Source organism: Clinocottus analis, unplaced genomic scaffold (genome assembly GCF_023055335.1).
Source record: "Clinocottus analis isolate CAN_PGR_092001 unplaced genomic scaffold, fCliAna1.0.p SCAF_14, whole genome shotgun sequence".
Taxonomy (NCBI): Eukaryota; Metazoa; Chordata; class Actinopteri; order Perciformes; family Cottidae; genus Clinocottus; species Clinocottus analis.
Window position 1 is genome coordinate 8,549,667 of NW_027175865.1, and position 16,776 is coordinate 8,566,442.

The following is a 16,776-nucleotide window of genomic DNA, read 5'->3' on the forward strand; positions in this document are numbered from 1 at the left end:
TCAAAACAGTTAAATGGGATGTAATAATGATAAACTAAGGTTAATTATGTTTAGATGCAAGTAATAATCGCAAAATATGTCCGTTTTTAGTGAGGCAGAATGGACACCTAATGTTTTGACGTGTACGGGTCCTCACAGAAGGGTGTGTTTACATCGACGTCACAGCGGTTTGCCGAAGGGTAAGTAGACTGTCTTTTAATTTCGTTTATTAAACACTGATATTAAAACATTCTGCGTGTGTTCTATCTGTTAGCACAATACGGGTCACTATTACAACCGTTATTGTTCACAAACAGCTCCGTGTAAGCTCCAGTTATTACAACTCGTGAAGGAAGTGCTTCAGAGCTAGCATCGACAGCTAACTTTGGGCTAGCTAGTTCGGCAAAACAAGAAATTGAAGGTATTCTCCAGCTGAAGGTGTTTCTTCACTTCTCCGTGAATCAGAAAACGTCTTCGATTCCGTAGTAAGGTTTTTGATATTTTAACTTCTTCTGCATGGTAGCCGCTGGGTTTTAGGAGTAGGTGATTTAAAAACGCGTTGCATTTCATATTGTATTTTTTAACGCAAAGGCCTAAAAACAGCCATTTCCCTTAACAGATGTCTCACATTCTTCCCCTGTTATTTCGTTTGATTACTGTTGCGTTTATAAGATGTTTTTGTGTGCGTGTATTAAGTTACAATTGACTCGGATGTGATCTTATACGACAGGGCAGAGTCCCTTGCCGCACTTAACAAGTTAAAGATACAACAACCATTCTTGTTGTAATGACGATACAGGATCAAATTAAAAGCTACATCTTCAGCCAAGGTGACAAGCCACCTTATTATTGATGCATCTCATATGGCCTAAACTATAGCCACACTTATTATATATTTGACACATGCTATGTAAAATTGCGCTGATGCTATTCTTTCCTACAGGTTGATGTTTTATTTCATAAAAGTGTTATTTTTTTTATTTATGCTGTGCTTACACCTCACATGAGGATCTGGTCTATCAACACACATCCATAATACCAAAAAGAACAGCATCTTCGACACCATCTTTGGCTTGGTCCCAACTATCAGTCTGTAATTAGACTTTGTAACTTAAATCTTTTTCAGATCCAGGTTGGATATATCAGCGTCATGTTCCATGGGATACCAGTTTCAGGAGGTGTGGGAGGAGGTAAGCCTTTTGAATAAATCTAATTTATACAAATTAGGTATTCAAAATGTTCAATTATTCTCCCTTCAACAGTAAATTCTAGTTAATGTCACTCAAAGAATGTAATTATTTTTTTTCCCACAGTTCCGGCCAATAAGCCTGAGTTATATGAGGTAAATGAAAACATTTTTAATCCTCAAATTAAGGCTTAGCAAACAGGATTTGTAATGAAAGGAACACAATCAGTAGTGCAATTACAATTATCTGGTTATTTCAGAAATAGGTAGAATTCCACTTGTTAGCCATTGTAAAGCCCTAAAACACAATTCATGTATTTTCAGGAGGTGAAATTATACAAGAATGCAAGAGAACGAGAGAAGTAAGTGTGTGATATACATGATCTGCCTGATATGAACATAGAGGAACCCAGGAATACATATGTGGTTTGTGTTGTAACATCTCATTATTAAACCTTTTTCTGAAGGTATGACAACATGGCAGAGTTGTTTGCTGTTGTCAAGACCCTTCAAGCCCTGGAGAAGGCTTACATCAAAGACTGCGTCACACCGAATGAGTGAGTTATACTTGAGTTTGATTTTGTTTAAAAGACAAACAAAAATTCCTCCTGTGACGTTAATTCTATGTTTTTAATTAATGCGCTGGAGTTGTCGGTTTCAGGTACACTGCTTCCTGTTCCAGGCTGTTGGTTCAGTATAAGGCTGCTTTCAAACAGGTTCAGGGCTCCGACGTGGGCTCTATCGACGATTTCTGCAGGAAATACAGAGTGAGTTCTTTGTTTGTTAACATTTTTACAAATAAGCCGTAAAAGTGTTCAAACAGTTACTTTTTCTTAGGAAGGATGCTACTCTTGTCATTTTGTTTCCTAGCTCGACTGCCCACTAGCCATGGAAAGGATTAAGGAGGATCGGCCAATCACCATCAAGGATGACAAGGGGAACCTCAACCGCTGCATTGCAGATATAGTTTCTGTACGTACTCTTTCAAACTAACAAAAGTAGCGGTCAGACAGTTTGAATATGGCAAAGACTGTGTGCCCTTTTTTGTTGCCTACAGTAAAAAACAAATATTCTTATATATTTCTTGTTGGTGATAAAGGATGTTGTAAAGTATGTGTGAGTACTGCCTCATTGTTCATCCCTTTTTCTTTCAGCTCTTTATCACAGTGATGGACAAGCTGAGACTGGAGATCAGGGCCATGGATGAGGTAAATTAAAAAGGGTACAACTTAAACAATAGACAGACTTAAAACAACTGCTTAACTGATTCTTTTTTGTTGATCTAGATCCAGCCGGACCTGAGGGAATTGATGGAAACCATGAACAGAATGAGCAACATGCCTCCAGACTCGGAGGCTAAGGACAAAGTCAGCCTCTGGTTGGTTACACTAAGCCACTCAGTGTATTGTTCAGCCGAGCAAGATGCAAAGGGCTACTTATGCTGCTGACTAACAAACAAAACAGCAAAAACAATAGATTTATGGTTCAATCTAAACTAGGATTCACAGTAACTTGCATGTACTTGTTAGATGAGTGCACTTTAGCTGTTGACTATTTATTATGAGTAAATGCTGTGGTATAAAAGTATGGAAAAAGTTGGGTTTAGAAGTTCACATCTGTATGTGTCCATGCTCAAACTTAAACCATCGTGCTACCTTTTTTCTTTATTGAGAGGTAGTCATGGTTAAATATATTGGTTTTTTCCGAGAGGATTCTTGGCAGTCTGTTGCCATTTCTAGAAATGTGTGAAATTATCTTATCCTCTTATGACTGGGTCATGCAGCAGCATGTACTATTTATATTAAAGCATCTTTGCAATTGAGAAGCAACAAATTTATTACAAGTTGACACTAATATATATGGATTATGATTATAGATTAACTAATACCTAATTAATACCTGCGAATTTCAACAGTAACTATAAATTTACTATGGCAACCTGTTTTTTTTTTTGCTCCATAGTATTACAAGTCCTTAGAATATTTTGTATTGTGAAAATCAAAACACTATTTGACTTCATTAAGTTTCTACACTGATCTTCCGTAGTGATAAATATGTCAGTCTGCAATAAATCCTCCAATCTGCCACAACTCTTATTTATCTCGATTTATATTTTTCCTCACCAGGTTGACCACCCTCAGCAGCATGTCGGCCTCAGACGAGTTGGATGATAACCAGGTGCGCCAGATGCTGTTTGATCTTGAGTCGGCCTACAATGCCTTCAACCGCTTCCTCCACTCCTCCTGAAGCAAAGTCTAAAATTCTGACTAATATCTATTAAGTTGAAAACAAAACGCTCTACTTTCTCCTTCTGGTTATTGGCTGGGGGTGGCTTTATATCTGTACAGGTTCTCATATTGATCCAATTCTTTCCTGTCATCTGAATGACATGTCCTTTATTCATGTTAACTATTTAAACTTCCCCGCGTTGCATACTCCACTGTTTCTGGTCCATCATGCCACCTGCAGTCGTGCCCATCAGGGTCACCCTGTGATGTGAGACACGCCATTGGCCTCTTTTCTATTTCAATTTGTGTGATAAATCTTATAACATTTGCTGTTTATTCTGCCCTTGACAATTTACTCATAACTTTGTACTGTAATCAAAAAGTAATTTTATACTTCGGTTTTGCAGTGCACAAAGAGGCGTGATACAATTACATTGGGCAAAGTCTGCATATGATTGCAACAGCTTTTTGGTGACCTTAATGATTTAGTTATTCTATCACTTTATCAATAGCCTGCAATAGTAAATGCTGATAGTTAGGCAAATGGAAAAATGCAACTCAAATTTGAACTTTTAAGATTAAACTGCATAAATTATTTAAACTTTGGTGGAAGGAGTAGTGTACATTTTCTAGGCCTTTTTAGTTACATACCTAATCCATTTTTCCTTTGAGGCTTGGGTCACACAAAGTGGGTAACTGCAAGGTTCACACCTTTGGCTAGGGTCAAATTTCCTTGTAAATAGTTGATTTTTAAATGATGTAACTTTTTAGAAATAAAGAATAATCTACCTCCAACTTTGTTTTGCAGGAGTATAGCAAATGTGTTTTTTTGTGATTATTCCTTCAATATGGTTTTGATAGCCCTGTGTTTAATAGCAAGACAATGCTGCGTGCATAATTGAGGTCATGAGATTACAAGTTTCCTTATATCCTTACAACACTTGCAAAGCCGCATCGATAGCAGCCTTGTAGGACTGCAAGTCAAGGTTTTCACTTTCTTATTGTTGCCGTTATACACACACACACACAAGAGCGCCACTCTCAAGAGGAATAGTGGCAAGTCTGGCTGGATTGTCTTGTAAGCCAGACCCACAAGCATAAGCACCCACTCATATTTGGCCAGAAGCCTTCCAAGACCTTGGAGAGACTTTATGTAAACAAAGTTGATTACCAAACCAATGTAGTGCATTTTATTTTTCTGAAGAGTGGATACATGCATCATGTCAAAGTCCATTTGTTGAAAGCCAATATATCTGAAATTTAAAAAAAAGTCTGTAGTTACACCTCAAGTGGCAGTATGCATACATCAGGGCAGAACAAATAAGGTTATCCATTACATTAGCTCTCTTTACTGCTATAGTTGAAATTGGTCCGATCCATTCTAAAAAAAAAAAAAAAGTGAAAATCACAACACCGCAAGTTAAGAAGTGATTTAGATATTAGCAAAACAGGACATGTCACTGACATTGAAACCTAGCCTGTACTAGGTGTAACCTAAGTCTTGGCAGGAAGACGCGAGCCACTTGGCTGGTAGTTGGGAACCTGGGCTTGAGGCTGGCGACGAACCTGCTGGGGTACAGACTGAGGTTTGGGTTGGTAGCGAGGCTGCTGAGGGACAGACTGAGGTTTGGGTTGGTAGCGAGGCTGCTGAGGGACAGACTGAGGTTTGGGCTGGTAGCGAGGCTGCTGAGGGACAGACTGAGGTTTGGGCTGGTAGCGTGGCTGCTGAGGGACAGACTGAGGTTTGGGCTGGTAGCGAGGCTGCTGAGGGACAGACTGAGGTTTGGGCTGGTAGCGAGGCTGCTGAGGGACAGACTGAGGTTTGGGCTGGTAGCGTGGCTGCTGAGGGACAGACTGAGGTTTGGGCTGGTAGCGAGGCTGCTGAGGGACAGACTGAGGTTTGGGCTGGTAGCGTGGCTGCTGAGGGACAGACTGAGGTTTGGGCTGGTAGCGTGGCTGCTGAGGGACAGACTGAGGTTTGGGCTGGTAGCGTGGCTGCTGAGGGACAGACTGAGGTTTGGGTTGGTAGCGAGGCTGCTGAGGGACAGACTGAGGTTTGGGTTGGTAGCGTGGCTGCTGAGGGACAGACTGAGGTTTGGGTTGGTAGCGTGGCTGCTGAGGGACAGACTGAGGTTTGGGCTGGTAGCGAGGCTGCTGAGGGACAGACTGAGGTTTGGGCTGGTAGCGAGGCTGCTGAGGGACAGACTGAGGTTTGGGCTGGTAGCGTGGCTGCTGAGGGACAGACTGAGGTTTGGGCTGGTAGCGTGGCTGCTGAGGGACAGACTGAGGTTTGGGCTGGTAGCGTGGCTGCTGAGGGACAGACTGAGGTTTGGGCTGGTAGCGAGGCTGCTGAGGGACAGACTGAGGTTTGAGTTGGTAGCGAGGCTGCTGAGGGACAGACTGAGGTTTGAGTTGGTAGCGAGGCTGCTGAGGGACGGACAGAGGTTTGGGCTTTTGCTGGTAGAGAGGTTGCTGGGGTGCTGGTCGAGGCTTGGGCTGGTAGCCGGGGTCCTGTGCTGTGGGTTGTTTGATGGCACCGTGGGGCTTATAGCGCATGTCCCTAGTGTCAGGCTCAAAGCCAGGATTGGAAGCTGTGGATAAAAAAATTAAAATCAATCTTTTGGAAAAAAAAGTTTTTCCAACCACTAGATCAATGATTGAACTTATTGCAAGTTGTTCAATTTGCACTAAATGTGCAATTGTAGCCTGTATTGTCTTACATTTATAGTGTGCCTGAAGTTCTCCAATAAACAGCAGCCATATCAGCACCACACTAAAAAAAAAGCCAAACAATCTTTGCATTTTTCATCTCTCTAAATGAAAATTGTTAATCATACAAAGCGTCACTTTAAAGGCCTACCGTACTAAAAGTCCCATGGCGCCAGTAAGAGGTAAGATCAAATGCAACCGAAACGGCCACTAGCTGATTTGCACTGCCCCCCCTGTCCTTCCGCGGTGGTAGAAAACCATTGGTGCTACTATTTTAAGTTGTTTGAACAGCAAATCACAGTCTCTGTTCCTAAAGAATTGATTTAAAACAGGTGGTGGTAATGGGGCTGGGTTCATTGTGATACACAGGTGTCCTTCATTTTTAATATACTGTCATTTACTCCCCATTGTTCAGCCTCCAATACATTGCTGAAATGTCATGAAAATACATCCACCTTTTCAAGCCTGAGACTAAAAGAGTTATCTAATTTTAGTCACTGAATACATTTTTAACAAATTCTGAAGGAACATGCGGCCTTACACTGCTCAAATATTTAGGGGTTCTTTTATTTCCTTATTTATGAAATAATAATTCTACTGTTGATCAGTGTATTGAGTCAGTAAAAATGGGCATCCTCCCTTTTTGTATTATTGTTTTTTCTATCAGGTTAGAGATAAGTGGAATAACAATGTATTGTTGCTCATGAAAATCCAGTGTAACACCAGATATGTTGTGTTAGTTGCATTTAACTTAATCTACTTCTGCAGATCTATTTAGCCTATTGTATAGAACGGATATATGACAAAGATTGCCAAAGGTCAAGCTGTTTTTTGAAGGCCATTGAGATAAATCTTATCAAAAGGCCTCCACCTGTTGGGTAAAAGTTTTGCTTTCGTTTTCACCTAAAATCTCTTCTGCTCCACCCTAGTTGAGGAACCGGTAACCAACACGTTAAATCAAGCAAATGCAATGCTGTTTGTCCAAGTTAATGACTATGCTGCACTCAAAGGTATGGTTTACCAAATAATTTCACACATCTTTGCCATGGATAGCGTTTGTGATAGGCCAGTGAATAGGCCATCTGCCCAGAAACTGGCACGTTGCTACCTAAAATGGTCAGGCGGGCTGTTTCCTGTCTAAAGTTACATTTCATATTAGTGGGTTAGCCTCTCTAATGGGGGTCCCGTTAAAGGTTTTCCAGGCACGTCCAACTGGCAGGAGGCCCCGTGGAAGACCCAGGACACGCTGGAGGGATTATATCTCCCGGCTGGCCTCGGGGTCCCCCAGAATGAGCTGGAAAATGTTGAGGGGGAAGTCTGGGTCAGCCTGCTGGGCCTGCTGCCACCGCGATCCGACCCCGGATAAGCGGCTGAAAATGGATGGATGGATGGATGGGTTAGCCAGTGTTGATCACTGAAAGAGTTGACTTCGCCTTTTATGTTTCTATTGGCTTGTGAGGACTGGTCCCTGTATGCTACAGTACTCAAACTAATTAAACATCCATCAAACGGCAAAAATTAACTACATATAATTTAAAACATTTTAAAGGAGGCCATAAAATAATTCTGCGTACAATACAGAAGAGGTCTTGAACAGCACCGTCAAGCCCATCAATACATGTGTCCCAATGCAGCTGAAGCAGGAAGCGTTTGTGCTGCGGCTCCTTTAAGGATCGGGCAGCAGCCTATTTGTTACCAGGACGACAAATAAAGACAAGACTCCAGCTGAACTGTTTGCAGTCAGCAGTGTGAGCAAGTGTGTGCGTGTGTCTGTGGGAGTATCAGCTTGACAAACAACCACTGGGTCTGCACAGTGCAGGTGAACAGAGTGTATTTTTCCAGTCACTAAATAGATTTAAAACGAACCAACTGCTTCTCGACGGACATGGAGTGGACATGAGGCTATCGCTTCCGCGTCGCTACGCTAGGTCGCGTGCGTGTTGCCAGATGAGACTCAAAACTACAGAAAGACTCGTTTTTTGCTTCCGTGCATTTTTTTCCTGTAATTTGAAACTACTTTTCTGACGGACGTAGCTCAACAATTCAGTCATTTCTACCAACAGTTTTCGTGTTTTCCAGAAACTCAAGCCCACTGATCTTTTAGAAATATCCAAAGGACATGGTGATGATTTCTGATCAGAGGAGCGTAGGCTACTAATTAAAAAAAAAGAGAGACAAAAAACATGAGCAAAAAATCAACAAACGTTTCTGAGGTGGAGGACCACATTTCTCTGAAGTATGAAATCGAGAAGAGACTCGGAAAGGGGGTGAGTGACCTTTTTGTTCCCTAATTTACAGTATTTCATGGAAATGCAAGCTTATTTATCACAGGCACTACAATATAATCACAATAATAACAAAGTTCCTTACTGCCGCTTGGCACAAATTCCCATTTGCACACGTTTTGTGAGTCACTAAACAGTTTCAATGCTGTTTGACAAACACCCTTCTTTACATCACTCTGTGCTCTAAATCTGTACAATAATGTTGGCCACATCTTAGAGGTTAAAGTACAGGGGGGTACTTTAGCCTTAAGATACATTCCTGAAACTTATCCAGACTTAAGGTCCTAAATGCCAGTGTTGTAAGCAAAGCTTTATTTACTTTGGCTCGAGAAACTCTTGCTTTGCAGATCAGCTGATGTGTGAGGACACTTGTTCCAGTCTAAACCCCTTTTGTTTTTCTGCACTGTACAGTTGCCACAGAACTAAACACAGCAAGGTTTCTTTCCATGGACTGTCCACCGAGACTCACAAATTGCTGCTCTGTTTTGCGATGGCCAGGTGGTAACTGCCACGTAAACACGTCGTATTGGCTAACTAGACATACCTGAGGGCCTGTGACTCATGTTATACATCCGTTCAAGCTGTTTACAGTAGACTGAGCAGTCCTATGCAGTGACGTTTAAGGGACTCAAAGCATAATGAGCAGCTCTGTGCTAATTTACTGTAAAGGGTCATAATGTGCTTTTACAGCAGAAATTACATTATTCTGAATTAATCTCTCCTTTTGGAGTTGGGTTTTGATGGATACAAAAGCCATCAGATTCACACCAGAGCTGTGTGAATCTGATCCACAGCCTCCACTGTCCTTTTGATGCCATGCCTCACAGCTGCCTATGTTATGCTTGACTTCACTGCCTTCATCAGCACCCTGACTCCCTCACACTTTGGGGCTAGCTACCAGAAGTCTTGTCTTAACCTTTTCCAAAAGGAATAAGGTAGTCAGAAGTGCAGTTTGAGTTTTTTGAGGATTAAAAGTTTTGCATAATATCTTGATCGTTTCTTATGCCAAGAAGAAATTAAACTGTGACAACCTCTTTGGCATACAACCAGTTAAAATGATTCAGAAAAAGATATAACGGCTGAATTAGATAAAATTTAAAAAAAAGAATACTGCTAAATGTTGCTAAATTTCAGATCTTTATCTGAAGATGGAGCAGCTGCATTGACTTATTACCTTAGTGTTTTTAAATTCCTACTACAGCCCTGACACTAGTGTTTCCCCAATTTAGTGTTCTACATGTTTGTGCCCATGGTTGACACCATGCAGCTACAATTATATGAATATGTCACAGAATATTAGCCATGTATTGCATGGAGATGAGGTGACCTGATGTGTTACCAGTATGTTGTCTTTCTCAGGCTTATGGCATCGTATGGAAAGCAGTTGACAGACAGACGGGCGAGATTGTGGCTGTGAAAAAGATCTTTGATGCCTTCAGGAACAGGACAGATGCCCAGGTGTGTGCTTGATGACAATCTAATTAAGTAATTATTGTATCTGGTTGACTTTATTCAAATCATCTTGTGTCGCAAATTAGTTTATTTTTTCCTTTTTCTGATAATTGTCTCGAAGTTTTTCCCAAATTGTCTCACTGCCTGTTTCAATAGAAAAACAAGTTTGGCTAATGATTAAATAGACCAAGAGGCTTGTGTGTGCCTAGATTATGGCTTTGTGTCGCTTGCAGTTTTAATATCTTATTTGTAATTCTCTTTGTTTTTTCAGCGGACATTCAGGGAAATCATGTTCCTCCAGGTAACAAGAACAGTCGTCTATCAAGCAAACATTAACTGACTGTCATACTATCATTCTCTTACATTTAAATCCCAAAGACTGTTTAGGTGATAATCTTAGCCCCGTGTTGCTTCATGTTATTTCCATAATACCTGTCTTAGTCTAGTCTCTTTCATAAAGTACCAAATCTTGGGGATACTTCATGATAAACAGTGATTGTTGTTTCTGATGTTACTCCTCCTTATTTCTGAGTTGGTTAATGAGCTCCATCACTAATTCTGCAAAAACATGCCACAACAACAAAATGGAAATTCCTTTCATACTCCTTTTTTATAAACATTATTACAGGTCAATAGCTGCATTAGTTAAAGGTCTGCTCCACTGATACAGTAGTTGGACATGCCCCTCCTACTCTGGCACACACTGTTTATTTTTCCATTTCGTCACCATTCATTGCTTTATTCACATGCTGGAAAGGTTTCTCAACCAATTTTGCAGCTGTCCATTTACTTACCAGTGTGAAAACCATTGAGCAACGACACTGCTGGTACAGTGTGTTGAAAAATGGAAAGTAACAAACTTAATGATTATTATGCTGAAGTTTGACAATGCAACAATCTGCTGACCTACTTTTTTGTGACCTTAAACTATGCCTCTTCCCCATATCAGTTATTGTCTTCTTCCAGGGAAATTCCATTCTTGTAATGGGGTTTACAGTGACCATTATCTAACCTTCGTTAAAACATTCCCTACTGTTTAATCTGCCAGTTATTATGGGTCAAACAACAGTAGCCAGAGCTTTTTCTATGTATGTGGTTTTTCTTACTAAAAATTGTAATATTCTGTTTTCAGGAGTTTGGAGATCATCTCAACATTGTTAAACTTCTAAATGTCATCAGAGCTCAAAATGATAAAGACATTTACCTCATCTTTGAATATATGGGTAAGAGTTTGGAGGTGTTTGTTCCTCAAACACAGCTTAAAAAAAGACTGCTGGCTGCACTGTCTTTACTGCTGAGTCCATATATTGGCCTCAATCACAGACTGTCACTGTTTTAATTATGGAGAATTTGGCTTTACGCCAAAATCCCAAATAACTGATGACCATTTATGAATCATTGGTAGATGTTACTGCAGCAGTCATGTTTTCAAAATACAAATGTTCTACTTTGTACCAGATACTGATCTGCATGCAGTGATAAAGAAAGGCACCCTGCTGAAGGACATCCACAAACGTTATGTGATGTATCAGCTCCTCAAAGCCATCAAATACCTGCATTCAGGAAATGTTATCCACAGGGACCAGAAGGTATGCCAATTGGATAGTACAAAATATTAGCCCACTTGGAAACTTAAAAAACATATCACAGTAAACAAATTAAGTATTTATTTTTGATTTAAAGAAATCCAACTTAAATGCCATAATTGTACTGTTAATGATGTCCTTTTATATTTTTTTGTCATTTATCTTGGGTTGGTTGCTCCTTACTTTCTTAATTAATTAAGTCATTGTTTTGTTTTAGATGTTTGAAAATAGTGAAAAGTAGTGTAAGTCACAACTTCCTAAAACTCAAGTTGAGCTCTTGAAATTGCTTGTCTTTGGTTGACCAACAGTCCAAAACCTAAAGCTTTTCAGTCTGAAATCTGATCCTGCTCTAAACCTGGAAAATTGTTAATTGTATCAGTTCACATGTAAATCTAAGCAACTTTGTACAAAATATTATTTCATGCAATTGCATTGACTAACACTTGGCTACACAAAACGGCCTCTGATCCTAGAAACTAGAATTTTATCCCCCCTCTTCTCCCATTCCCTCCTCGTTTCACTATTTGTGAGATTTCTGTTTTTATACCTTGGTCGAGGTGCTTGATTTCTGTAGATAAGTGAAAACCAAACCATTATTTTCCCTATGAAGAGTGTTTATCCTGTCTGTGTTTCCCACAGCCATCGAATGTACTGCTGGACACTGACTGTGTAGTCAAGCTGTGTGATTTTGGCTTGGCCAGATCCCTCAATCAGGTCCAAGAAGACAGTGGGAATCCTGCACTGACGGAGTATGTGGCGACGCGGTGGTACCGAGCTCCTGAGATCCTGCTGGGATCCACGAGGTATCAATTGGGATGTGCATCTAGCATTCAGTATCTGTACTATGTCTTCTCTTGGCGCTTTTTCTTCACAGCAGTTGATTTAACAATGATGAAGAAGGTGCCATTAAAACACTTTCATTAATGGGACAGAATACTTCTGTGGAAAGTAAGTTGTGAGTGTTCCAAACTGTAAGAGGAGTACATCTTGTCCAAAGGTACACTAAAGGTGTGGACATGTGGAGCCTCGGCTGTATCTTGGCAGAGATGCTGCTGGGAAAAGCCCTGTTCCCCGGGACATCCACCATTAATCAAATAGAGAAGATCATGATGGCCATACCACACCCCAGCCCAGAAGGTGATTAAAGAACTCCAGATTAAATGTATCTAACGCCCTCACACTTTACTTGTAGTAATGGCCTGCATTAATCTCTTTAATAAATTAAATGTGATATAATTTTCAGATATTCTTGCAATCAAGTCTGAATATGGATCCTCTGTCATTCAGAGAATGTTAATGAAGTAAGTTGTTATGTTGTAAAACTCCTACAGTACATGGCACATGTTAACAATGAAAGAGGTTATTTCTGTATGTGTAGCCTACTTGTAAATATAAATAACTAACAATGCATCTGTTAAATTTCACGTGGTTAGCTCACATGGATAACTTTCGTTGTAAATACAGAGTTTACACAGTTGTTGGTGATGTTTGGTCTCTTTCTGACCTTGTCAGTCCTGAAATTGAGCTAGTTTTGTAAGTGATAATAACAAATATCCTCCTCTGGGAAGACTGTTATCAGAGCCAGCAAGTGGAGGTAAGCCTGATTAAGAGTACAGTACAAGATCAGAGAGCAGGAGCAGTAATTATTGTGGAGATGCAGTGACAAAGGAAAAATAATGAACTGTAATGACAGCTTTAAAAGACCAAGTTTTCTTTAAACTCTATAATGTAATTCTGTTATAGCAGAGGAAAGCTAAATCTCTGAAGTACCCTTTTAAACATCTCCCTTCCTTCCTTTACCAGACCACAGGTGTCTTTGGAGGGTCTTCTCCAGGCTTCCGCGCCTCCTGATGCGCTGGACCTGTTGAGAGGTTTGCTAGTTTTCAACCCAGACAAGCGGCTGACTGCTGAGCAAGCCCTCCAACACCCATATGTAGCCAGGTATTTTTTTTAATCAATAATTCAAATTAATGACTTGATTAGTGACTTGTTTCCCTAACAGTAACATAATTGTAGTGATGTCTTTTATCCTGTTCTCTTTAGTGTGCTCAGGTGAACAGTAAAACAAATGTCCTCTGTATGTTTTGCTGCATAGATTGAGTTTATAGTCATCAATATTTTACAAATTATAGCACTTCATAATTGCTATGATTTAGCCAGAATTGTGTTTTATGTCTCTGGAGGTTTCATGATCCAGCCAAGGAGCCAGCTCTTAACTATGATGTCGTGCTAACGGTGGATGATGACGTACAATTGTCTGTGGTTCAGTACCGCAATCAACTTTATGAGGTAAAAAATAAAGAATCCTGAATCTTGGCAACATTGAATTTAATCGTTACCATATTACATAGCAGAGTATTCCAGAAATAATGTTTTTGACCTGAACACATGGGTTAAACCCAATTGTCCTCTTTACCTGCAGATGATACTGGAGAGGAGAACTAATCAGGGAGGGCTTAGGCTGATCCAGCCAAAAGATGGCGGCTGTGTTAGTAGTACTGAGAATCCCAAAGTGAAGGATAAAATAGAGAAGGGCGCAGTGGCAGCAGATGAGGATGAAGACCATGAGGGGAAAACGCAGCAGGAAGAAACAAACCACGAGCCTTCAAATGCAGGCGTCCCTAAACCTGGGCATGTGAATGTGTCACCTCCTCTTGCAGTAGAAACGATGAGTCCATTATCTAGCCCTTGCTTAGGAAAACTCACATACAACCCCATCACACATGCTCCAAGTGAGTCAGTTACATTTTACTCTGGGCTGGGTATCAAAATTCAATACTTTTTGGTACTGATTAAAACATGTTCTTAACACAGAGAATAAAAAGAAGCCTAAATGTTCTGTATATTATCACAATATCTAAGCCTATAGAACATTTAAAGTGGAAAAAATATAATGCGATCTTCAGGTTTGTTTATTGTGTTTTTATCTACTTTTTGGGGGGTCAATGAATTATTCAAAATAGGTTTGTGAGGAGTTGGAAAGAGTAATTCTGTAATTATAAAATAATTTGAGAGGCACTGATTATTTTTTTTAAAACATTGTGTTTATTGTCAATACTAGTATATTGTTATACTCCTTGATATTATAAACTTGGGTATTGTCTCAGCCCTTAAACTAAACAATAAAGCTACATGTATTTTACATGCATCTCTCAAGCACAGTATATATCCACACTCTCTCAGGTAGAAAACTAAAACTCTTTTCTCCATTTAGATGGTTTTGTTCAGAGTCCAGCTGGTTCTCCACATAACTACCCTTCTGCTGCGGCCAGCAGGAAACTCATGGCACAGCTGAGTAATGGAGATGTAGCAACATCACCAACAGAGGGCGCCAACACTAGTGTAGTAAGCAACAGACTTCAGTCCAATTTCTGTTCAGTTTCGTTTTCTCCTGCTATGATGTAATCTTGTTTTGTATATGTTTTCCTCCTTGTATTCTCACTCACTCATTATGTTACTGTGGCTCGATCTGTAAGTTGCTCTTTTTCTCGTTCCTATCTTCACCAGTCCATGGACCAGATTCTCCAGCGTGGTCGCTCAGCCCCTGTGGCCATTCATAACCGCTCCTTCTCCTTGACCCAAAACCAAACCCACAACAGCCTGCTGCTTCGCAGGGATGAGACATCCCTGTCCTCTGGTCTATGCATTACATCTGCACGCTTGGTTAGTACGCAACATCTCAGGACATGTAGAATATAACTCTATACCAGTATGCAATTTCAGGCTGATAACATGCTTGAGACATTTTAGATTGCATTTATATGTATTAAATGTATACATTTTACAGCTGTGTGGCTTTGCTGAGATGGAAAGGCTGTTGAGGCCAGTCTGATTTTGGTTTTCTTCCCATGCAGAACCAGCGCTCCAACTCTCAGGTTCGAGAGGCTCAGCCACCGACACGTTTCAGCAAGAAATTCTTTCAGAATAACAGTAATGTGTCAGCTGCAGGCGACCCCCGAGCCAAACTTGGCAGCTATTCCCAGGCCTATGGTACCATCAACAAGACGGATCTAGACAATCTGCTTCGAAGCCGTCCTTACAACCAGTAACGGCTGTAATGTCCACCAAGGGGGCCGAACGAACACACACAAGATTTGCCTTGCACAAGTATAATAGACACAAGGCAAGCTGACAAATGACAAATAATGTCAAATTTAACTCTAAAGATTGTTACACCTGTTGCAGATTAACTAACAGCAATTCTCAAAACGCTTGATTACCAACAACACCGAAACCCTAGACCTTCAGGGGCCCTCAAGGCCCATTTGAGGTGTGTCAGTTTGTGGTAGTTCACAACTTTCAGCACAATATCAGCTGAAATTAAACATTCACATGCTGAATATTCTTAAAAACGTTTGTGTTTTACCTAATTATCACTGGCAGGGCGTCAAGAGAGGCTCACAAATTCCCGGGGCCCACTGCAAGGTCAAACCAGACATGATTTTTCATGTTAATCTATGTAGCTAGAGAGCTATAGGCTAAATATTTTAGGCACATTAAGCCAGTTAGTTTTTGATGGACACAATCATCATAAAATATGCAAATAGTTGTTTGAATGGATTGTGCAACAATTCATTGTTTTTCATGTGAATGCAGCAGCAATCAGCCACGTGTTCCTAATGTGTACAGAAAGAAAAAACAAGTGTTTCCTAAACCCAGTTTATGATGTTTATCCGACATGAATGATTGTGGCAATAAACCACCAGCAAGTTTCATAATAAACAGAGGTGGAAGTACTCAGATCCTTGGTTTTTACTGGAAATATTGTATACTCTTTACCTTTTTGGGTCTCAAACTTGTATTTATATCATCCAAAATTGATGGTAATTAGAAGTCAAGAGGAACGTCTCTCTTTGGTGGGACTGCTACAACACATCAAAGACATGTCCAGGGCCTCACATACCACTGTTTTTTTTTATAAGAGATCACAATCCAAAAAGCCTGGAAACCACTGGTTTAGTCTTAAAACAATGATTGTCTTTATAAGCGTATCATGTGTTTTTATATATCTAAAAATAAAATCTGAAAAGTGTTGTAACTACAGATAAAGTAGAGTACAAAGTCAGAATTGTCTTGACGTGGTCAGATTCAAAGGTCTGCAGGAAACTGATATATGGCGTAGTGTAAAGTAATCAGTGTAGAAGAAGTACTCTTTAAGTAAAAGTAGTATTGTAACACTGTAGAAATACTTTGTCAAGTAAAGGTACTGCATTGAATTGACTTTAGTAAAAGTACAAATGTATAAGAATTAAAATAATATAAAATTACCACAAGTAAAAGTACTCATTTTGCAGAATGGCCCATTTCATAAAATAAAATTGGATTATACTTATTGATGCATTTGTGTGTAA

The 16,776-nt window shown here is 40.1% G+C and overlaps 2 protein-coding genes across 5 annotated transcripts; both read left to right on the forward strand.

The window, feature by feature from the left end:
• The first annotated feature begins 43 nt into the window (after positions 1 to 43).
• Positions 44 to 4,224, forward strand: vps28 (VPS28 subunit of ESCRT-I). Of its 2 annotated transcripts, none has more exons than XM_068575540.1 (10): positions 44 to 179; positions 1,106 to 1,169; positions 1,293 to 1,321; positions 1,490 to 1,527; positions 1,633 to 1,722; positions 1,827 to 1,932; positions 2,036 to 2,137; positions 2,320 to 2,373; positions 2,452 to 2,543; positions 3,292 to 4,224. In XM_068575540.1, exons 2-10 carry the CDS (start codon positions 1,130 to 1,132, stop codon positions 3,410 to 3,412), a joined length of 672 nt encoding a protein of 223 aa, XP_068431641.1. In that variant the 5' UTR covers positions 44 to 179; positions 1,106 to 1,129; the 3' UTR covers positions 3,413 to 4,224. The 2 variants fall into 2 exon arrangements, with proteins under 2 accessions (XP_068431641.1, XP_068431642.1); XM_068575541.1 differs by lacking the exon at positions 44 to 179 and adding an exon at positions 325 to 464.
• A 3,586-nt stretch (positions 4,225 to 7,810) lies between these two features.
• Positions 7,811 to 16,161, forward strand: mapk15 (mitogen-activated protein kinase 15). Of its 3 annotated transcripts, XM_068576366.1 has the most exons (15): positions 7,811 to 7,921; positions 8,182 to 8,369; positions 9,747 to 9,845; positions 10,111 to 10,140; positions 10,972 to 11,062; positions 11,298 to 11,428; positions 12,065 to 12,228; positions 12,423 to 12,562; positions 12,669 to 12,726; positions 13,229 to 13,366; positions 13,609 to 13,714; positions 13,848 to 14,157; positions 14,640 to 14,770; positions 14,933 to 15,088; positions 15,280 to 16,161. In XM_068576366.1, the coding sequence occupies exons 2-15, from the start codon at positions 8,286 to 8,288 to the stop codon at positions 15,472 to 15,474; spliced, it is 1,833 nt and encodes a 610-aa protein (XP_068432467.1). In that variant the 5' UTR covers positions 7,811 to 7,921; positions 8,182 to 8,285; the 3' UTR covers positions 15,475 to 16,161. The 3 variants fall into 3 exon arrangements, with proteins under 3 accessions (XP_068432467.1, XP_068432466.1, XP_068432468.1); XM_068576365.1 differs by having other exon boundaries at positions 7,819 to 8,369; XM_068576367.1 differs by having other exon boundaries at positions 7,819 to 8,369; positions 13,848 to 14,040.
• Positions 16,162 to 16,776: the final 615 nt, after the last annotated feature.